We start from the raw sequence: 24288 nt of genomic DNA on the forward strand, positions 1-24288 counted from the left end.
CTTTTGGCATAGCTTTGGTGTTGATTCAGACCATAGGACAGTATTTATTCCCCCACCCCAAGCCTGCACACACAACCAGCTTCCTTGTGTGCAAAGCTTGACATGGCTGCTGCAGCTGAAGAAACAACTCCTCTTCCATACTAACATTTACATCTCAAGCGTAGGTTTAAGTCATGCTGTGTAAGAACTCTAGTACTAGTCTCATGATAGCACTACCAAGTTGCTGCACTGTGCAGGCTAATCTAGATGGGAACCCAATTTATTGATATAGAAGACCATGTATTTCTTTAGTGCAGAGCAGCTGCCCTATCCAGCATCAACAGGTACAGCAAAGGGGAAAAAATTAGAGGCCGACCCAAAGACGAACCAACACAGGAGATGTTGCTTGGAAGCACTTTATTCAGAGCAGCAGTAGAAGGACCAGACACTGGCTGTGATTTGGTGGGAAAAACCCACCTGCCTCAAGGGTCACAACAAAAGTAGTGTATAGTCGCTGGTGCAGAATCTACAAAGAAGCTCTAAATAAAGTGCTTCCAAGCAAAATCTCCTATGCCGGTTTGTCTTTGGGTCAGTCTCTACTTGCTCTTGTGTATGCTACTGAGCGTTAAGACAGCTGGGGACACAAAACCCAGAATGCAACGTTTTAGCAACAGGACATAGCTATAGCAGTGCCCTATACAACTTTGTCACTCCACTACTGCCAAAGATTAGCGTCTACCTTTCATGCAGTTTCTAAGGTTTAGGAGACTTTGTACAGAGATGAAGGATTTTCAAGATCAAGCATCAGAGTTACTAACACAACTACTGCAGAGAGGTTAGCCAAGAAAACAGTTCAAGCTGCTTATCCTCATGTGGAGGCGTAGCCTAGTGGTTAGTGCAGTGGAGTTTGATCCTGGGGAACTGAGTAAGATTCCCACTGCAGCTCCTTGTGACTCTGGGCAAGTCACAACCCTCCACTGCCCCTGGTACAAAATAAGTACCTGAATATAAACCGCTTTGAATGTAGTTGCAAAAACCTCAGAAAGGCGGTATATCAAGTCCCATTTCCCTTTCCCTTATACAGGAGTGAAACTTTTAAATGGGGATCTATTGTTTAGGCAAGCCGATGGGTCTGAAGATCTAAAAAGAGTGAATTGTGCTAAAAGTCCTAAGGAAGCAGTGGCACATCAGGGCAAATAAACCTGCTCTTATGGATTTTGAGTTGAGGATTGCAATTACAAGAAGTCAATCTCAAAGAACTCAGATGTAGAGAGATCTGGAGTTCCTTCAATCAAAATAACAGGTCAGCATCAGTGTCAGAGTTGCATGATATGTGATGTGTTGGAATTAAAGGCTTGGTTTATAGATCAGGTAACCAAGTAAAAAATTCTGTCGTAACAACAGCCATACTGCATCAGCCCAGTATCCTACTTCCAGCAGTAGCCAATCCAGGTCACAAGTACCTGGCCGAAATGCAATTAGTAGCACCATTCCATGCTACCAATCCTAGGGCAAGCAGTAGCTTACCCATGTCCATTAATTCTTTGAATGAAAAAAATATTTCCTCCTCTTTGTTTTAAAAGTATCCCATGCCATTGCATTGAGTGTATCCTGGTCTTTGTACTTTTTGAATGAGAGAAAAAACAATTCTCCACTCATGATTTTGTAGACCTCAATCATATTCCCCATCAGCTGTTTCTTTTCCAAGCTGAAGAGCCCTAACCTCTTTAGCCTTTCCTCATAGGGGAGCAGTTCCATCCCCCTTTGGTTGCTCTTCTTTGAACCTTTTCTAATTCTGCTATATCTTTTTTTGAGGTACAGTGACCAGAATTGAATACAATACTCAAGTTGAGGTTATTTTTGGTCTTATTCTGCATCCCTCTCCTAATAATTCCTAGCATCTTGTTGGGTTTTTTTTTTTTTTGTCCACTGCCGCACACTGAGCAGATTTCAGCATATTCTCAACAATGTGACACCTAGGTCTTTTCCTTGAGAGCTGATTCTTAAAGTGGATCCTAGCATTAGATAACTATGATTTGGATTTTTCTTCCCAGTGTGCATCACTTTGCATTTTTCTACATTAAATTTCATCTGACATTTGGATGCCCAGTCTTCCAGTAACTCTTCACAATCCGCATGCGTTTTGACAACTTTCAATAGTTTTGCTTCAAAATATAAGACAACCTGCAGTACAGATTGTCTTGTCATCTATTTGATCATTTATCCTTGTCCAAAATTATATGTGGGGCAAACTACCTGACCCTTAAGCACACATTAGACATAACACAAATCTGCCTTGAGGAAGCCCAAGTGGTGCTTCACTACATTGAAAAGAAGCACACTTGTGAAATGCTGCGGTGTTGTGTTATAGACCAGGTGACAGAGTACCAAACTGAGCCAAGTTTTTGTTACAAAGAATGCAATACTGGATTTTTTGATTGAGAACAGAAGAGCCACCGGGTGTAAATTCAAAAATCAAATGGGAACGTTTTTTTCTGAGATGACAATGTTTTTGTAAAATTGAAGACCAATAAAGTTAATTTGTGAAACCAAAAATGACATCAGACAAACGGATAGGTAAAAAGGAATACCATACCATATGATTGGAACTCAGTGATGCTGAAAAATGCACGGCATAGTAAAAAAAAAAAAAAAAAAGTATTTATGATTTTAAACATATTTCAGATTGCTGGATTGATCTACTAGTATTTGGAGTATGTTTACATTGTTTTTGCACTTAGAAGAGCAGCTGCTGCTTGAAACAGCCAAGAGGCAAAACTCTGGTCACAGTCTGTGTTGAACATTTGACCTTTAGAAGCATGGTTAAGACAAAAAGTCTTTTCAGTATATTTTTTAAATGTATAGTTGTCTTAAGTAGGGTAACCAGATAGATATATGACCATGCAGAGTTTTAATGACAGAGCACTGAAGGTTTTGCCCATAAAGTAAATTAAACCTCATTTTAATTCTTACCATCTGAGGCTTGTTCCTCCAGGTCGGTTCATACCCCATAGGGAAATGTGTTTACAAAGTACATAGTGCTAGATTAAAACATGTACTCCTTTGTACAGCAATAATTTAATCTCTTTTACCTTCTTTATACGTAAATTAGTTTTCATGTGAGCCAGTCCTCGTTAGGCATGATGGCACTGAGGAGCAGAGGCAATTGTACAAGCTTGATGTTAGGAAAGTGTTGAAGGTGTAACTTGAGTAGGACGGAGTATTTTTGTCAGTGTCTGTTTATAATTTTTGATGGAGGCTGCAAGGGGTTGGCAGCTTCTAAGCCTACCATTGCTCAGTAGATTGAGTGCTTTAGCCTCTGCTTACATACAGACTGGCACGATGGTTCCAGAGGTTCTCAAGTTCCATTCTACTAGGAATCAGATGGTGTTGTAGGAAGACAGCTCTCTGGTGTTGCCACTGGACATTTGTACAGCAGCAGTATCGTATTTACTATACAGTGGATGGTCACTGCTTTGTTACTATCAATCAGTCTCTTCTGGGTCCAGTCTGGAGGGGTGCTAAGGAAGGAGAAATTAGACCTTACCTGCTAATTTGCTTTCCTTTACTCCCTCCAGAGCAGGGGCGTAGCTACGGGTGGGCCTGGCTGGGCCCAGGCCCACCCAATTTCAGCCCCAGCTCCCATTGCCAGCCACTGCTGCTTTTCCTGTTGAGCAGCAGGGCCGGCGCTACAAAAAGAAGCGCTAACGGCGCTAAGGACGAAAAATGTTTTTAAAAAAAAGCACGGCACCGGCAGGCACTGTCTTGGCAGCCTTGAGGCATTGGCTGCTGGCTCGCAGGCTCCTCCCGTCTCCTACATCACTGCCCCTGGAGCAACGCAGGGGCAGTAACGTAAGAGATGGGAGGAGCCTGCAAGCCAGCAGCCAATGCCTCAAGGCTGCCTAGACAGTGCCTTCCGGTGCTGCGCTTTTTTTTTTTAAACATTTTTCATCCTTAGCGCCATTAGCGCTGCTTCTTTTTGTAGCGCCGGCCCTGCTGCTCAACAGGAAAAGCAGCAGTGGCCGGCAATGGGAGCTGGGGCTGGCGCTGGCATGCAGGGCGGGCCTCGTCGAGAAAAAGAGGAAAAACAGATGGAAGAATGGGGAGAAAAAGAGGGAAAACAGATGGAAGGATGGCAGAGAGAGGGAAAACATGGAAGGATGGCAGAGAATGAGGGAAAACATGGAAGGATGGGGAGAGAGGGAAAACAGATGGAAGGATGGGGAGAAAAGAGGGAAAACAGATGGAAGGATGGCAGAGAGGGAAAACGGATGGATGGGGAGAGAGACTCTGGATGGAAGGATGGGGAGAGACTGGAAGGATGCAGAGAGAAAGGGGAGAGACTGGAAGGATGTGGAGAAGGGACACTGAACAGAAAAGGGTAGAGTGATACAGAGACACTGGTTAGAAAGAGGGAGAGAGAGACATTAGATGGAAGGATCAGGAGAGAGGGTAGATGGATGGAAGGATGGGGAGAGAAAGAGGGAAGACGCTGGATGGAAGGGTAGGGAGAAAGAGGTGACACTGGACGGAAGGATGCAGAAAGAAAGAGGGGAGACTACTGGAAGGATGGGGAGAGAAAGAAGAGAGCTGCTGGATGGAAAAGGAGAGTAGTGAAAGACTGGAGAATAAGAGGAAGGGGCATGGGGAGAACAAGGGTGAGAAAAAGATGAAAAGCCATAAGTAGATGAAGGAAATTAAAGAATGGATAGTAAGAATGAATTAAATCAGGACAGCGAGAGAGAGGCAGAAAAATATTGAAGAAAGCAAAGAAAAAGGAGAGAAAAATGAGAAATGGCCAGGAAACCGTGGCAGAAGAGTTAAGCGAAAACGAAGGAAAGCAGAATCTAGAGACTGGGAGCGACACAATGAGAAAAAGTAAATGGCCATACAAGAAAGGTAAAGAAAATAATTTTATTTTAAATTTAGGATAAAGTAATATGGTACCTGTGTTAATGAAGTTTCAGAGACCAATACTTCCTTCCTTAGGTCAGGCGAGGATACCGTAACAGCATTATACTGACCTGAGGCAGGAGGTTTTGGCCTCTGAAAGCTCACTGAAAAGGGTGTTAGGCTATTAAATAAATTTTCTGAAATCTGATGCACTGAAAAGCAGCACTTTACCCTGTGTGACAAATGCATCTGATTAGCGTGACTAAATTTTGCTGGGGGAGGGGGGTAGAGAGAAAATTTTGTGCCCACACACTTTGGGTTCAGGCCCATCCAAAATTGGCAGTCTAGCTACGCCACTGCTCCAGAGTGACCCAGATCCCGCCTATTGGTTCTTGGTAGTACTCTCTGCTGTTGAGTAGTGCGCATGGTAGATTTCACTGGCAGCTGCTGATGGATTTCTAGGTCTTGTCGGAGTTTCTGTTCTATCTGGTTTTGTATGTTAACCAAAAGAAAAAAACATTTTTAAAGCAAAACAGGGGAGCAGCTTTACTATGCTCCCGTTATCACAGGAGCAAAGAGCACAGACCAGTGTTCCTGGGGTTTTATGGTTTCTCTTAGGGATGGTCCACCATAGTTATAGGCTCTCAGCATTCTGTCTCCAACTACCAGTAGGAGTACATAACCCTGCAGGCTTCTCTGGATAGGCCTGGAAGGACTAAAGGAAAGCAAATTAGCAGATAAGGCCCAAGTTCTTCTTTTCGTTCCCTTCTATATTTGATTCCTTTATGGCCACAGCACAGTCTGTGAAGCCCTAATATATGGGCTAAGGAATTTAATTAAAAAAAAAAAAAACAAAACAAACCGATGGCCATCCTTTTACTAAGCTGTAGTAAGCACTAATGGGTGTTTACCACAGGTATGATTCAAAATGTGTGGGTACTACCCATATCCTAAAACAAATATTTTAATTTCATGTCACCATTGCTGTACATGAACTGAATAGTGTGGGACTAACACCTGGACCATAGATGGCATAAAGGTCCACATGCTAATAACATTAGCGCATGGCCATTAATGCCAAAAATAGAAAAACAGCCATTTTACTGCAGTATTACAAAGTGGCCTTAGCATGTAGAAAAGACCAGGGTGAGGATGTGCTAAGGCTACTTTTTGCCACTGGCTTTATAAAAGGGTCCCATAATTTAATAATAGAAAAATCATAGTTAAAAACTGTAGGTTTTTTGGGGGGTGGGGGGGGGGGGGTTAACTCTAGCATCGAGCCTAAGTACAAACGGAGTCAGCCAGGGGTGAACAAAAATGTGGATAAAGGTGAGCCGGTTGATATTGTGTATCTGAATTTTCAGAAGGCGTTTGACAAAGTACCTCATAAAAGACTCCAGAGGAAATTGGAGAGCCATGGGATAGGAGGTAGTGTTCTATTGTGGATTAAAAACTTGTTAAAAGATAGAAAACAGAGTAGGGGTAAATGGTCAGTATTCTCAATGGAGAAGAGTAGTTAGTGGGATTCCCCAGCCCAGGGGTCTGTGCTGGGACCGCTGCTTTTTAATATATTTATAAATGACCTAGAGATGGGAGTAACTAGTGAGGTAATTAAATTTGCTGATGACACAAAGTTATTCAAAGTCGTTAAATCGCAGGAGGATTGTAAACAATTACAAGAGGACCTTACGAGACTGGGTGTCTAAATGGCAGATGACGTTTAATGTGTGAGAACGTGCAAAGTGATGCATGTGGGAAAGAGAAACCCGAATTATAGCTACATCATGCAAGGTTCCATGTTAGGAATTATGGACCAAGAAAGGGATCTAGGTGTCGTCGCTGATGATATGTTGAAACCTTCTGCTCAGTGTGCTTCGGCGGCTAAGAAAGCAAATAGAATGTTAGGTATTATTAGGAAAGGAATGGAAAACAAAAATGAGGATGTTATAATGCCTTTGTTTCACTCCATAGTGCGACTGCACCTTGAATATTGTGTTCAATTCTGGTCGCAGCATCTCAAAAAAGATATAGTGGAATTAGAAAAGGTGCCAAGAAGGGTGACGAAAATGATAAAGGGGATGGGACGACTTCCCTATCAGGAAAGGCTAAAGCGGCTAGAGCTCTACAGCTTGGAGAAAAGGCGGCTGAGGGGAGATATGATAGAGGTCTATAAAATAATGAGTGGCGTTGAACGGTTGGATGTGAAGCGTCTGTTCACGCTTTCCAAAATACTAGGACTGGGGGCATGCGATGAAACTACAATGTAGTAAATTTAAAATGAATCGGAGAAACTTTTTCTTCACTCAACGTGTAATTAAACTCTGGAATGCGTTGCCAGAGAATGTGGTAAAGGCAGTTAGCTTAGCGGAGTTTAAAAAAAGGTTTGGACGGCTTCCTGGAGGAAAAGTCCATAGACGATTATTAAATGGAAAATCCACCATTTCTGGGATAAGCAGTATAAAATGTTTTGTACTTTTTTGGTATCTTGCCAGGTATTTGTGACCTGGATTGGCCACTGTTGGAAACAGGATGCTGGGCTTGATGGACCTTTGGTCTTTCCCAGTATGGCAAAACTTATGTAATTTTACTTTTTAATAAAAATGAGGGCATCTCCTATATCATCACAAGTGGCATGAAACTTTATACACAATATTCTCTGCATAGTAACAAACACTAGTAAATGTGGATTTGAATTAAAAAAATGGAATTGCAGTTAATCCTTTAAAGTGCAATTTGTTGAAAGTTTAAGCAAATTATAAACTAAAGGATGTTTTTCACAAAATCAACAAACATTTAACCAAATACAAAGTCTGCCTTGGTGTTTCAAAATAGAAGCATCACTCTTTTCCCATTTGCTTGAGTTAATTATAACCCCCACATTTTGAAATTATAACAGGATCAAGCTTGGACATTAACACCCCACTGGAAATGTACATCTTTAACTAGGCTTGTGTACTGTAACATTTTAGCTGTAATTATGTGTAGACTGAAGTTACAATAGTACATGAAAGCATGGGATTAAAAAAGGGCAGAGGACAGCAGTTGTACATGCTGCTGGGCTCAAGAAAAGATAGCAAAGGGGAACTAATATTAATAACCCCTGATCTGCCTATGTTATCTGTTTAAACATGACTATTAATGATGTTTCTGACAAGCAAAAGTGTATTAACCATGTAGGGCAGATTTGGGATAGAAAGAATTGTTATTGCTATGGCACTCTGGTCCAGACCAGTCACAGGAAATAAGTCACTCTGGGCTGCGTGCACAACCCATCAGTCCAATCCTGGGCTGGTCCGGAGGGATGCTAAGGAAGTCACTTTGGGCTCATTTTACAAAGCTGCGCTACCGAGTAGCATGCGCTGAATGTGAAGAAGCCCATGGGAACTGAATGGGCTTCTCCGCATTCAGTGCACCGCTAATCAGTAGCACCACTTTATAAAAGGATCCCTTTGTGTCAAGCCTTCATTACATTTTTTTACTTCACAATCTAAAATTCATTATGAAGCAATATTTATAGGGCTCTGTTTCTTAAGTGATGCAGAACTTATTTTTCCATATTTATTCTTTTTGTAACTCTGGATTGGACAATTAAACACATCCAATATCTCTGCTTCCTTAACATAAGAGAGCTTTTCCCTGCTTTTAACTTCCAGGCCTGCCTGTTTTAGTCATATCCTTCAGTAATACTTGTGTACTTTGACTTTTCCTGTAACAAATATTACATAGAAATGGAAACTTTTCAAGTTACGTTTTTCCATGAAATCAAGAAAAATAATTAAAAGCTCTAAATAAGACAGAGATTTGTTTCCACAACAGTTACACAAACATGGTGAAGAAATGGCAATGTATAAAAACCAGTAGTTGAACCTGCAAATATTGAAAACTTATGAGGGGTAAACACCCGTCAAAGCTTCAGCTTCCATTAAGGAAGAAGCCTACCTTTTTGGACTATTGTCCACAAGTTTCAAACATCAGCTATTTCAACCAGTGTGGCTTACTAGAAAATCAAGAATATTTTCACACTTACAAAAAAGATTGAAAATGGTTTTCAAGAGATAACTGCAATATAAGATGCCCCTTTCCACTGACTGCTTGATTAACTGACACATGCAAGTGTTTGTGACAGCTTTCAGTTTCAGCAGATCCTAGGTGCACTAGAATCATTTGTTTTTGCTTTCTTCAAAGTTCCTTTCTTAAAATTTTGAATAGAGTTGAGTAAGGCGCCACGGCAGGTACCATGAACAGATGGAGAAGTAACTTGTGTTGGTATATCTGCCTCTGGAGGAGGTGGTGGTGGTGGTGGAATCGATTGCGAGGTTGTTGCTCCTGTTAAATTGAAACAAAGTGATTAGTAAAGAAAATATCATAAGGTGATAGCTTCAGAAATGGACCTAAATAACCTTTAATTAAACAGTGCCAGCCACTCTGATAAACATCAGTTGAGTCACTCATAGAAGCAATTTGCAACACTGATATTACCCCGCAACTGCGGAGCACAGAATTTGCATAGAATTCTGTAGCCATGCAGAATTCCACATTTTTGCGCAGAATCTGCGCAAAGGCTTGCTGGCTCCCTCATCAGCCGCCCACCCACCCGAACCTTGGTGGGCCATCCCCAGGCCTACCTGAATACGCCCTGGTGGTCTAAAGGCCTCGTTGGGGGAAGGAAAGAACCCCACTCTTTCCTGCTCTGGGCCAGTGCCACTGCTTTTTCAAAATGGCCAGCGGGACTTCACATGGTAATCTCGTAAGACTGCCACAGGAAGTCTCGGTGGCCATTTGGAAAAAGCAGTGGCACTGGACCAGAGCAGCGGCAGTGGGCAGGAAAGAGTGGGGTTCTTTCCTACCCCAAAGCGGTACTCCCATGCAGCTCTTCCTGCTCCTACCTCACTGGTGAGCGAGGGACGGCTGAAAAAAATATATATGGAGGGATGGAGCTATTTTAAAAAAAAGTGGATGCTATATGTGTGAAGGGGGGGGGGCTGTAAAAAAAAATGGTGAATGCTGTGGGGGTGCTGTAAAAAAGGTGAACACTGGCAGAGGGGCTGTAAAAAAATAAAAAAAAAGGTGGATGCTATATGTAGGTGGGTAGAGGGAGGGGCTGTAAAAAAGGTGGATGCCATGTGTGGGTGGAGGAAGGCAGGGAAGAGGGCTGTAAAGGTGGATGCAGGGATGGGGCTGGAAATATGGATGCTGGGAAAAATATGGATGGTATCTGTGTACAGGGAGATGGGGCTGTAACATTGGTAATAAACTTGCAGAATTCCAGCAGGAGTATAATATGGACATACACAGCAGTCCTTTTACAAAGATGTGCTAATGTTTTTAGCGCATGCTAAAAACAAGCACAGGCTAAACATTAGAGATGCCCAGTTATTTCTGTGGGTGTCTCTAGTGATTAGAGCGCCTTTGTAAAAGGATCCCACAGTGAGCTAGTGCAATCCTCCACAGCAGCTCTGCATGAGGAGTACCTTATTAGTGCCTGGCTGAATAATATTGATGCTTTATTTTTTCAATTATGTCTTAGAAAGTATATATTTCTTGAAAACCGCTATGGTGTTTCCTGGTGCATTAATGTTAATTACAGTTGGAAAGCTCCTGTGCTTTGATTTCCAGAGTCTTGACAGCAGAACTAGTCAGCTTAAGCTAGCTTCTGCCTTTGATATTAGATGCTGATCCTAAGTAGAATGCAACCAAAGGAGTAATGAAGTACTTTGTCTCTTAAGTATAGCATACTAGCTAGCTGACCAAAATCAGACTTTGAATGCCTAGTAATTAACATAGCTGCATCCTTATTACAAAAAAATAAATAAATAAAAAATCACAGGACTTAAATTTTAAAGACTTGTCTAGTTTCAGGAATTAACCAGGCAAATCTTAAAATTTCCAGACCTGCTGACTGAATAATTTAGGGAAGGTTAACCATTGTGCAGTGAAATATTAACCAGCTGGAAGTATGGGGGCAAAAGCATGGTTAGAATTTAACCCAGCCATTCCCAACTCCATCCTCGGGGCATACCTAGTCCCATCAGGCTTTCAGGATATCCACAATGAATATGAATGAGATAGATTTGCATACAGTGCCTCAACTGCATGCAAATTTAAATCATGAATATTCATTGTGGATATCCTGAAAACCTGATGGGACTAGGTGTGCCCCGAGGATGGGGCTGGACAACTGATTTTAACCAACTATAGCCAGTGCTGCCCATTTTAAGATAAACTAGTTCAGACTGGCTGGGACAAATGCCTGTCCTGAACTAGATAAAGATATCTGGGGTTAATATTGACCAGGTACACTGAAAACCAACAACCTAAGCAGTTATCTTTTTTAATCTCACAGATAGGACCTGATCTTATAACAGGATGTCTATGCATGAAGTCCCAAAAAGTTGCCTATTTTATGATGGCAACACAAGTACCTGTGTGTGTCCTTTCAAATCCAGCAGCTGTAGCACACAACTTTACAGCTGTTTCAAAGCTGATGTAATATGTGCATGTACTAAAGTATTTTATAAATACATATGTATATTGTCACTCCACCTCTATTCCACCCAATTTATGCCCCAGGAATTGCCTACATTTGATATGCATAAGTGTGTGCCATCTGGTCGCCACGCCTTCTTTATAGGAGCTTAACAGCTTTGCAGTTTTATAAAAAGCCTAAAACAGGAGGAGATATCCAGTTAACCAAGCAGCTATGCCCCTCCAGATAAATCATTATGCTAGTTCAGAGTGGGAGCTTTGATGGCTCTGAAAAGTGGTAAACTCGAACCTTTAAGTGCAGAAATTTTAAAAAATCATAATAAATCAGAGCCTTTAATGATTATCAAAGATTGAAAGAGCTAGGTGTTCTTACAGTATCAGGAAATGCTTAGAAATATATTATGAAAGCCAAACACTTGTCCCATCATAAAAATCTCATCATAGTGAAATAAGTGCCTATGGAACTTTGGAAAGCTAAGTGCTTTGAAAATATGCCTCATAGTATTCCTCCTTATGTGTCCTCTCACTCCCTGTGCAGGCTCCTGTAGTGCCTACATGATCAGTAAATATCACACCACCAGAGGCCTTTTTTATTTATTTAGACTCGATTAACCATCCTATATGAAAAGAGCCACAAGGAGGTGTACAATGTACATAATCAAATTATATTATGGAGTAAGTACAGAGAATCACTAATGAAGAGAAGTAATGAGAGAGTGATTAGCTGAGGCCTGTGGCATTTCATCAGGTTGATAGACAAGATAGGCCCAATGACAGTGTTTAGAACAGGGTTGGGCAATTATTGCAATAATGTAAAACAACTCATGTTTCACCCTCTCAGAAGCAAGGGGAAAGGTGATAAGGATAAAACAAAAGGTAGCAGAATGAAACATGACCTAGTGCTACTACAGGCCATCGGGTATTTGGGTTGGCATATGCCAAGTACAGTCTTGCAAGCCAAAAGAGACCTAAGAGGCCAAACGTTGCAAACAACCACCTCAATAGTTTATGGCAATTGTTTAGATTGTTATAAAGCTTAGGGTCTGATGTGTTAGCTGAGGTAAGGGCCCCCTGTATGGTCATGGTGGAGCTATTTTGAAAGGTATTCTTGAACTGCAGAAGAGGCTCCTTTAAGAATGCCCTCTTCCCCTTCTGTGGGGAAAGGATGGGACCAGGGCCAGAGAGCTTTTTCTGTCTCGTACGAGCTTTGGGAGAGAGGGTCCAGTCTGCAGCCATCAGGATGACATTAACCCCATATCTGTGAGAGTCTGATATGTACGGACGGGGAGAGGGATCTTGGGGTGATAGTATCTGAGGATCTGAAGGCGACAAAACAGTGTGACAAGGTGGTGGCTGTAGCCAGAAGGTTGCTAGGCTGTATAGAGAGAGGTGTGACCAACAGAAGAAAAGAGGTTTTAATGCCCCTGTATAAGTCGTTGGTGAGGCCCCACCTGGAGTATTGTGTTCAGTTTTGGAGGCCATATCTTGCTAAGGATGTAAAAAGAATTGAAGCGGTGCAAAGAAAAGCTATGAGAATGGTATGGGATTTGCATTACAAGACGTATGAGGAGAGACTTGCGGACCTGAACATGTATACCCTGGAGGAAAGGAGAAACAGGGGTGATATGATACAGACGTTCAAATATTTGAAAGGTATTAATCCGCAAACGAACCTTTTCCAGAGATGGGAAGGCGGTAGAACTAGAGGACATGAAATGAGATTGAAGGGGGGCAGACTCAAGAAAAATGTCAGGAAGTATTTTTTCACGGAGAGAGTGGTGGATACTTGGAATGCCCTCCCGCGGGAGGTGGTGGAGATGAAAACGGTAACGGAATTCAAACATGCGTGAGATAAACATAAAAGAATCCTGTTCAGAAGGAATGGATCCTCAGAAGCTCAGCCGAGATTGGGTGGCAGAGCCGGTGGGGGGAGGCGGGGCAAGACTTCTACAGTCTGTGCCCTGTCCATTAGATTGTAAGCTCCTTTGAGCAGGGACTGTCCTTGTTAAAATTGTAGAGCGCTGCGTGACCCTAGTAGCGCATTAGAAATGTTAAGTAGTAGTAGTAGTAAAATGGCAGATACAAATCAAGGTAAGGTATACACAAAAAGTAGCACATGAGTTTATCTTGTTGGGCAGACTGGATGGACCGTGCAGGTCTTTTTCTGCCGTCATCTACTATGTGTGGCTGATTTATCCTACTTGTCCATGGAGAAACTAAGCAACAAATTAGGAGCTTCTGAAGCTGCTCAGAGATGAGGTTAAAAGTGAGAGAACATCCTAACATGCTATTTTGCAGACAAGTTTAGTTTTTATGCTCAAAGCAGTGGCACCTATCTGATCAATCACATAAGACATAAGCATCGCCACACTGGGACATACCAAAGGTCCATCTAGCCCAGCACCCTGTCTCCGACAGTGGCCAATCCAGGTCACAATGACCCAACAAGATCCACGGAGCAAAGCATTTTGTACTGCTTGTCCCAGGAATAGTGGATTTTTCCTTACGTTCCTTTAATAACATTCTATGGCCTTTTCCTTCAGGAAGCCGTCCAAACCTCTCTTAAACTCTGCCTTAACCACATTCTCCGGCAACGAATTCCAGAGTTGAATTACGCGCTGAGTAAAGAAAAATTTTCTCTTATTTGTTTTAAACAAACATGATTACCGATGGTCACTTTGCACTGCTTCTCCATGTGTACTATGAATTCTGCAATGTTCACATCTTATACCACCTTATGCTGCCCCGAGGGAATTATGTTCCTCTCTACAAAAAGACGTGTACCCCTTGTTTTTTACATACCTACTTAGAACCCACACTTTGGAAATCATCACCACTTCACCTAGGCCTAGAAGTTTCTTTTCAAATGTTTAATGACTGAAAACATTCTTATTTAGGGAAGCAGCCAAGGCCTAATTATACATCGTCATGACAGGAAGTGGTGCAGTGTATGGAATCTGGCAGGTGAGGCACTTGTTTTTTTTTTTTTTTTATGTTACAAATCAAAAAGAAGAGAGTAATTTTTTATTTACCTCTTTTTCAAATTACATTTAATATTGTAAACCACTGTGAAAGCACAGCTCCAGGCAGTATATCAAATGAGAACCAGCTTCAGTTTGAAACTTTATCTAGCTTTTACCTATGTGACTGCTTGTTTCATAATCCCTTACAGTAACATCTCATAAACAGAATGTCCAGGGAATGGGATTCAGGTGTGGGTAGGCCTGACCCATCCAGTCCAAATGGCTGGCTGTATTAAGACATGCAGAAAACGCACATCAAACAACATTTCATACAATGACATTGTATTTACTGATTCTCTGATGTTACTCTTTAAAGTGGATATGATTAAACCTTGTGAAAGACAGACCACAGTGCCACTGAAGAGTGCGGCAACAGAATATCACACAAGGCAGCAGACTCAAAAGCAGTACCATGGAAAGTATTCAGTGCAAACACTTGTAAGGGAGAGAACATTACCAGCAATCCAACCAGTCTCATAGGAGGACACTCAAGGAGAAATCTTACAGATGTTTTTAGGGTGCTCTTTCTCTTTCCACATGCGATGTTTACAATAAACCTTGAAGGATATCATTCTGTATCTAAACTTGTATTAAAGTTAACTTCCTAAAGTATATAGAAAAGACTGAATGTCATAGGGTACATCTCAACATTTTATTTTTGCACACAAATCAGATTTCCTGCTGTCTTGACCAGCATCTTGTTACAGCAACAACATTCTGCCATGGCCCCAACAATAAACGGGAATGAAAAGCAGCACCACTGGGGCAGGTCAGGCCAGTCAACAGTGTTCCACTTCGACAGCTCTAAAACTGTATTTTAAGGACCAGTAGCACTAGCAAGAAAGAGAACTGCATTTCAGTCTATGTGCCCAGTGGGACAGAAGCTTTGTGGGGGATAAATCACTGAATGCCACCAAAAGATGGAAGGAAGCCGCAGTTACTGTTATTATCACTGTTAGAAGGAAAGGTGTACTGAAGAGGTCAGTGTAAAATGGGTTCTCAGCCCAGTCCTTGGGACACACCTTGCCAGTCAGGTTTCAGGATACCAGTGGCGTAGCTCTGGGTGGGCTGGGGCCCAGCCAAAATGTCATCTCCCTTAACGTGGCTGGCAGGGATCCCCAAGCCCTGCCAGACAAAAACCTACTCCCCACCAAACAAGCTTACTTCTTGGGCGGCCACCAGCACTGTTCCCAAACTGCTGCTGCCAACCGCAGGCTCCCCTACCATGCGGATGCTCAGGTTTTATGCATGAGTGAAGCTGAGCGTATGCAGAGGCCGGCAGCTCGCAGCAGCAGCTTGGGGACAGTGCTGGTGGCCGCCCAAGAAGTAAGCTCATTTGGCAAGAAGGAGGGTCTTCAGCTGGTGGGTCTTCTCCATGTAGGTACAAGTGGTGCTAAGCTAGAGATAACTTAAGGCAAAAGGTATTTAATTTACTTTCAGGGGAGGGGAGGCAGAAATTAGTTGGAGGAGCACGGATATGAAATTTTTAATCCACCCACTTTGATCGCGAGACCTCCCTAAATCGACTGTCTGGCTACGCTACTGCAGGATACCCACCATAAATATGCATGAGGCTAGGCATGCAAATCTTTTTCATGCATACTCACGGTGGGTATCCTGAAACCTGATTGGCTATGGTGTGCCCAAGGACAGGGTTAAAAACCTTTAAAGAAGCCACTTCAGGCACAGGCAGCTCCTTGTGACTCTGGGCAAGTCACTTAACCCTCCATTGCCCCATGTAAGCCGCATTGAGCCTGCCATGAGTGGGAACGCGCGGGGTACAAATGTAATAAAAAAAAAAAAGAACTCAAGACATCTAGACATGCTGCCTCTGAAGGAGATTATTAAGTACAGAACAGCAGGAAAGGCAAGATGGTTCATACTCAAAGGCATCTTCTTACAAAGGACAGCACAGCTAGAAATCTACTACCTGGTAAACAGAAATGTTTGTAAGCTGAATGCTCTAAAAATATGCTCTAAGTATATAGCATGCCTGCATTATCTGTAAGGGTTTTGCTGCGGAATTCAAGCAGATACCATACTTCTGCTTAAAATATCACTCAGGTTTATTTTTGTTACAGTGGCTGAATGCAAAGCAAGGCAAGAGGTAACTAACACCTGGACTTCATTAATACAGCACAGTAAAATGTGCAATATGTTATGCTTAAGACCCAACATGTAACACTTTGGGGTCAGGGGTCTGAAGTTTATACAATGTTTGGTACTTGGAGACCATAATTCTCCATGTAGGTACAAGTGGTGCTAAGCTAGAGATAACTTAAGGCAAAAGGTAAGAACACAAGGTAATAAAGTAGAGTATTTGAGCTGAAATAGCAGCATGAAATTCTGAAGCACAGTAAGATATAGAGCATAAAAATATGGTAAGACACGTCAGTAGAGGAACAATGTTAAAACAACAACAGAGGCAGCTTAGGGAACTCAAGGCAATGACAGCATCCACATCATAATTTTCAGACAGTTTAAGCCCGTACAGGTTTATTCTCTCCTATACAAATAAGCTGGGATTGGTTAATACATTTACTAATGCACTACACATTTTACATGTGTTCAATTAATTTATAAACGAAGTTATGAAACCCATCCTAATTTATATACTGTTGCTAAGAGAATATCAAAACACGAATTCCCTCAATTAACCAGACATGGTAAGGGCAGTTAATTCCAGTTTACACGGAATGAGCTTACAGGTAGCACACCGAGGTGCTGCAACTTTCTCAAAGCAAATTATGAATTCCCTGAGGAGGGAGATGTTACCAGTGGTGTGCCGCAAGGTTTGGTTCTTAGGCTGGTTTTTCTTTAACATTTTTGTAAGCGATATTGCTGAAGGTTCTATCTGGTAAAGTTTGCCTCTTTGCAGATGATACCAACGTCTGCAGTAGACACTCCTGATGGTATGGATAACAAGAAGGACCTAGTGAAGCTACAGGAATGGTCTAGAATTTGGCAGCTTAAATTTAATGCTAAAAATTGTGGAGTCATGCATTTGGACTGCAAAAACCCTACAGAACGGTACAATTTAGGGGGTGAAGAACTTTTGTGCATGAAAAAGGAGCAGGACTTGGGTGTGATTGTATGTGATGACCTTAAGGTGGCCAAACAGGTAGAAAAGGCAATGACGAAAACTAGAAGGGCGTTTGGTGCACAGGGAGAGGAACGGACAGTAGGAAAAAAGAGGTGATGATGCCCCTGTATAAGACTCTGGTAAGACCTCACTTAGAATACTGTGTACAATTCTGGAAACTGCACCTTCAAAAAGATATAAACAGGATGGAGTCGGTCCAGAGGGCAGCTACTAAAGTGGTCAGTGATCTTCATCATAAAGTGTATGGGGACAGACTTAAAGATCTCAAAATGTATTCTTTAGAAGAAAAGCAGGAGAGAGGAGATATGATAGAGACATTTAAATATCTACATGGTATAAATGCACAGGAGGCAAGTCTCTTTCAACTGAAAGGAAGCTCTGGCACAAGGGGGCATAGGACGAAGGAGAAAGGGGACAGACTCAGAAGTGACCTGAAAAAATACTGCTTCATAGAAAGAATGGTAAATTCTTGAAACAGCCTCCCGGTGGAGTCAAAAACTGTAACTGAAATCAAGAAAGCTTGGGACAGATATACAGGATCTCTAAGGGAGAAGGAATAGTAGATGGCATGGATGGGTAGACTGGATAGGCCATATGTTCTTTACCTGCCTTCATTTTTCTCTGTTTTTAAAGTGTCTTTCAAACACATTACCAACCCTTGCAAAATCTCTCTAAGAATGTGTGTGGGGAAATGTGTTACTTCTCACAAAAATGAATGCTTCATTTAGTTCACTTCTTGAAGATGAATCTATTTCAAGATATTTATGTGTTGTCAGGATAATCCCTCACACAGGAATGAACACAATATGCACCTCATTATTATACAACTAAAAACAAAGTAGGAGGTTGTGAGGCTTTCAAAACATAATGCTAATAGTAGGCCACTCTGAGCAGTAATAGCTCTGTATTCAAGCAGGACAATGTGAACAATCAAGACAGTCTCTGTTCTGCACAATTCCCAATCCATGGGAATGGCTGAATAGCTGGAGAGTTGCTGCCTTTTGCATTCTCCTCTCACACTGCACAAAGGAGCAGTCTGTACTCTCCTGTACAGATTACTTGCCACACCATTTCTGCATGGAACAATCTACCTCTTACTATGCGAGCAGTAAGGAATTTGGCTCAGTTTGTTTCAAATTGCCTTTAATGTTGAGATCTGATAAGAGATGAAGTACTTAATGAAGTAGCTTTGAGATGATTTTATGTTGTTTTAATTACTGATATTATGTGATGTTTGTTTTGAATGTATAAATATATCATTATATATGTTATTTTGTAAGCCACTGAGAATTTCACAGGGTCTATACATTTTAGAAATAAATAATGCCTCCCTATCGCTATAGCATAATCACATATAGTAGACCAAAGCACCCACGGTCATACAATGGACACATGGCAGAGTCAGGGCTCAAAGCAGGCCCCAAATTAAATCTTAAAGCAATCCTGTTCCAAAGGGCAATAAATACACTGGTTTAAATGTCAGAGTAACAACAGACCATGGCATTCACATGGAAGACAAACACATCACTGATCATGATGTTGGTTTAAAGATGCTGTATTTCTTTAAAAGTAAAATGAAATGGTTTCTTGTATTGCTCTACTTGATTTTTGTACAATTTGCACTTGTGAACTCTACAGTTCAGTACCAAGATTAGGAAACCGAGCATCTTTAAAGTCAGAAAAAAACAGCGTTGGTTTACTTTACCGAAAAGTCACGCTCAAAATGATGCATGCTCTACATTGAAGACAGCAGAAAGAGAAAGAGAAAGAGAGGTCAGATCATTATTCAGATGTTAAAGTCAACTCAACCATATGCTACAAAAGACACAGTTAGCAAACAATTAACTAGGCTACACATTAACATGTTATCCATGCTATAATAATTTCCCTACATCTTTTCAGCAAAACTATATTTGCCCCTTTAACTCCCTATGGAAATCTGTCAAATTAAGGTCCAATAAAGACCAAATATATAATTGTGCAAGCAATAATATAGCTTTTTGTTGTTGGTGGGGGATTTTTTTTTTTTTTAGATAATTTGGCCAATGGTTTCAACCAACAAAAGTATTAAAATGTCTGCTTTGTTGTTCCTTTTTTTTTTTTTAAGTTTCTGAGGATGTAATCTCTATGTGTTTCCATCATTAGGGCTAAAAGGGAAGAAGGTGTTCCTCTGGGCAAGGAACTGCGTGTGGGTATCCTGATATGTGTGAAGCAAGCCTGGAGCACAACAGCGAGAAACTTAGATTCCAGAAAGCATAGGGCAAGGTAGTCTTAATACACAGCACATACTTTTCTTTTTCCAAAGCTGAGTAAAAGTGTTGGAAATAAATTAGAACTAAAAGGACATGAAATAGAGCTAACAACAAAGTGGCTATTTAGAGAGTACTACTGCACAAATCAGTCAGTTTAGTCAATTTGAGGATTTCTTAAACATTAAGAATACCACAGGGGCAAAAACTATCTATTGTTCTATAGGTACCACTATAAATTATTTCCATGGGAAAAATCTTTACACACGTGTCCTGTATATTCAATGGACTGTAGAGGTTTTTTATTCTTAAACTGATTTTCAGAAACTGGTTATATTTCAAAAAATATATTTTCTTCATGCATAGTCTAAATAAATACAATATTCTTGGATGTTTAAATTCAACTACATTAAATAAATTTTACCTTAAAGTTATTCAGGAACAAAACTAAATCCAGCAGTTTGTAAGAAGAGTGACTATAAGAAGCACAAAGAAAGTCCATTCATGTTTTTCTGCATTTTTCAGAAACGAAGTAACATACAGCTTATCTTTTCAGCTTCAAGAGATAATGTCAAGAAGGCACAGCTACATGCTTTCTAAATTATCATGTTTTCTCAGCAAAAAGAATCTAAAACTATAGGCAATGATCACAAGTGTACTGGGGTTGGGTCACTGCTAAAGGGGCTTTGATAGCATTGGAGGGCCAGCTTCATGGCTTTTGCATTCAGAGTAAAGACTGTTAGGTTGATTGGGAGAGACTTTATTCCATTTCCCACAGACACCGACTGTGGTTAGAGTTTGTTCTAATTATAAAATAAGTTATTAGCAAAGCATATCTTAGTTTATTTACTGGTTGATTATTTTGTATTTTTTAAAACTTTTGCCTAATTTATATTGATTTATAACTTTTCATCTTATTTACTGCTAGCTGCTTTGAGCAGTATTTTTACTGGAAAGGTAGGGTATAAATCAAAAGTCCTACGTATATTGTATGGATATGTACAGTAGCTTTGTGAGACAAAGGATACTGGAGGATGTAAGCACACAGATTTCATTTTATGCTGATCATGTCAAATTGTAAAAATTCCCCTAAGTGCTTCAAGTATATATGTCCTCCATATGTGGGGTACACATGATTTTCAGGAGAGACACACGGAGAGGTTTATCCAGCATGAGTATGGTGTGCTCTTTTGCAATTTCAGAAGCACAGATAATTCTCAAAGGGCCCATCAACCTGCCTATTTTGTGCAGCTTATTCTGAGTAAGGCAGGCTCTTGCAAACTGGCACTTTTTTAAAAAATGAATACAGTAGGAAAAAAATGAATGGGCTTAGAGAGAGCAAAATTAATACAGCAAGAAAAACCATTATGTGAAAGCATATATAAGTGTCATTAGGAAATACAAACAAGAAAGAGACAGTAGCTGCACTGTGTGGGATTAGTATTTGCCACCATCTAATAAAGGTGTTCTGAACATACCTGGAACATAAGAACAATTTCATGTTATAACAGTAGAACTGGGAGCTAAACACCCACAAGATTTAGTTTTAAGACTTCTTGGCTCAGCAGCAATTCACAGACCAGCAAGCCTAACGCCTTCTGATAACTACAATAGGTCAAATCAGTTTGCCAGTCTATAATGACAGCAAAGCTAAATCAAATTCAATGGTGTATTTGGAAAAAAATATAAATATATATTTAACTAAAAAGTTCCTCCACAAAAAAACAGAGATATATTTTAAAATTAGGCTCAGTCTATGCCATCATAAAAGAGCCGCATGAGCAGTTCATGAATCCCCACAAACTCTAACACTTGATCTGAAATCTATTATCTAAATCAACAGTGCTGACCTGCAATTGAATAATATCAAAAATTGAAGTGTAATCTCATATTTTTTCCTTTCACAAACAAATGCACTTCTGAACATGCACTGCTCTCCCTGAACTGCTCCCTGATTATCTATGGAGCAGCCCACAGATACAGTCAAAAAATAAGCGAGAGAAGATGTAGCCAGCAGCCCATTTCTCTTCCACACTTTTCTGGTCTGAGAAAAATGGCTAGGAAGCCAATCACCTGCTTCTGCCGCCTCTTGCTGCAAATGTATGTTCTGCAGAAGGTAGGGGGCATTTAGGGACAATGATAAAATCACTGACACCTGCCAATGTTGCCTGTCTTTGCTAACTTTCCTTAGGAGATATGTGTGCTGTGGAAACTGTTTAAATTTACTAGCACTGGGCTCCCATCAACAGACTAGACTTTTTTTCTCATCACAATGGACACTGACTGAAAGCTGCATGCCCGGGCACTTCAAAATCTGGAAACAGTCAATGACCAGGTCTGTTAAATCAAGTAATTTTAGCTCTGATTAAATGCATATGCTTCTTAGACATCCTTTTATTACATAGTGACACAGTGTTAGGATGCCTTCAAGCACAAGGGGATGTAGTATGTTACCCAAAGCCACTGCGTGCATGGCAAAGCCTGTTCTGGTTAGCATTTGTAGCATGTAACTTGGACTAACAAATATAAATCAAGTAGACAATTGTGTAATGCTCGAAATAAAAAATACATTAGTCTTACAAAAAACAAACAAACAAAAAAACAACCAAATATGTAGGCGCCTTAATACGCTGAAAACTGAGCACACACAGACATAACATCTCATCTTTGTCCTTAAGGGGCTTCTGAATGGAAGCCATGAGGCTTTTTCCATGCTAGAAACACCCCTCAACATTCTTGCACCTCATAGTCACATTAAACCAGCACGCCAATAGTAAAAGGTCCATTTTAGATACATATGGAGAGGAGAACTGCACATTTCCCCCTGTATTTACAGGAAACTTTGAATGGGGTTGGGTTTTTTTTGTAAAACATATATAAGGACATGCAGGAGTATACATCCACTTACTGGAACATCTAGCAGGAGCAGTGATTGTAAAAAGCTGCATAAGGGAGGGGGAAGTGCATCCTGCTCTTCCAGATGTGCATGGCAGCAGCTTTTTAAAATTTCTGCTCCTGAATTCCACACACTCCCTCACCTCCATGATCTCCCCATGGCTACTTTAACAGCTGACTTCCAAAATGTGGGCTTGAGCCCCCTCCTGAATTCTCTTTTACTTTGCTGGCAGTGATGCTGGCCACACCAGCCAAGTAAATAGACTGCTGCTGCTCCCTGCTCCTTGTTTCTGACTCTGAGCATCAGACTGGGACTTTTCATGCAAGCACAAGAAGGTTGCATCATGCTGCTCAGAGCCAGAAACAAGCAGCAGAGAATGGTGGCAGTTCATTTATTGACTGGTGGGGCTCGGCAAAGGTGTGCCTAGCGTGCCTGCACAAGGAAGGGGAGAGAGAGGCATGTATTCCCCCTCCCCAACAAAATTTCAGGGCCGGCTATGCCCAGAAAGAGAGCCCATTGTTAAAAATTTACCAGCACACCCCTGACTAGATCTAACTGGTCCATTCAGGTTATGATGTCAGAATAATTTCATATACAACATACACATCCCACAGCTACTCCCAGAGTTTGAAAGGAAGTGTAAAACTTTGAAAAGCATCAAATGAAAGTAAACACATTTTTATTGACAAAAGGAAGTTATTGCCACATACTATGTGGGCACTTAATTCGTTGGGTATGATTCAATTCTATGAAAATGCAACACTGACATTTCTATCAAAGACAAACAGGTTGGAAGGGAGGACCAATTCAAATGGTTTTTGAAAATTTGCTTTGTTTCTCACAACTTTATATCACCACAGGTCTCCATGCAATAATAATTCTCTAGTGAGCATTACACAGAAGTTTCCTTGTATATATGCAAAGTGTAGGCTGTAAGAGAGGGAAACCCCAGGAAAGCGAATGCTACATACCTGTAGAAGGTATTCTCCGAGAACAGCAAGCTGATTGTTCTCACTGATGGGTGACGTCCACGGCAGCCCCCTCCAATCGGAATCTTTACTAGCAAAAACGTTTGCTAGCCCTCACGTGCCAAAGCGCATGCGCGACCGTCTTCCCGCCCGAACCGGCTCGTGCTCGTCAGTCCCGTATGTAGCAAGACAAAGACAAGGGAAGACACAACTCCAAAGGGGAGGCGGGCAGGTTTGTGAGAACAATCAGCCTGCTGTCCTCGGAGAATACCTTCTACAGGTATGTAGCGTTCGCTTTCTCCGAGGACAAGCAGGCTGCTTGTTCTCACTGATGGGGTATCCCTAGCCCCCAGGCTCACTCAAAACAACAAACAAGGTCAATTGGGCATCGCAACGGCGAGGACATAACTGAGATTGACCTAACAACTTATCCAACTAACTGAGAGTGTAGCCTGGAACAGAATAAAAAATGGGCCTAGGGGGATGGAGTTGGATTCTAAACCCCAAACAGATTCTGAAGCACCGACTGCCCGAACCGACTGTCGCGTCGGGTATCCTGCTGCAGGCAGTAATGAGATGTGAATGTGTGGACAGATGACCACGTCGCAGCCTTGCAGATCTCTTCAATAGTGGCTGACTTCAAGTGGGCCACTGACGCTGCCATGGCTCTAACATTATGAGCCGTGACATG

The 24288-nt window shown here is 41.3% G+C and overlaps 1 protein-coding gene across 1 annotated transcript in view; it reads right to left on the reverse strand.

The window, feature by feature from the left end:
* Positions 1 to 7488: 7488 nt before the first annotated feature.
* PXK (PX domain containing serine/threonine kinase like) overlaps positions 7489 to 24288 on the reverse strand; it is a 94116-nt gene continuing 77316 nt past the window's right edge. Inside the window, 1 exon segment of the mRNA XM_030205361.1 lies at positions 7489 to 9198. Coding sequence (XP_030061221.1) covers positions 9008 to 9198 — 191 coding nt within the window. The 3' untranslated portion in view covers positions 7489 to 9007.

Source organism: Microcaecilia unicolor, chromosome 6, assembly GCF_901765095.1.
Source record: "Microcaecilia unicolor chromosome 6, aMicUni1.1, whole genome shotgun sequence".
Lineage (NCBI taxonomy): Eukaryota > Metazoa > Chordata > Amphibia > Gymnophiona > Siphonopidae > Microcaecilia > Microcaecilia unicolor.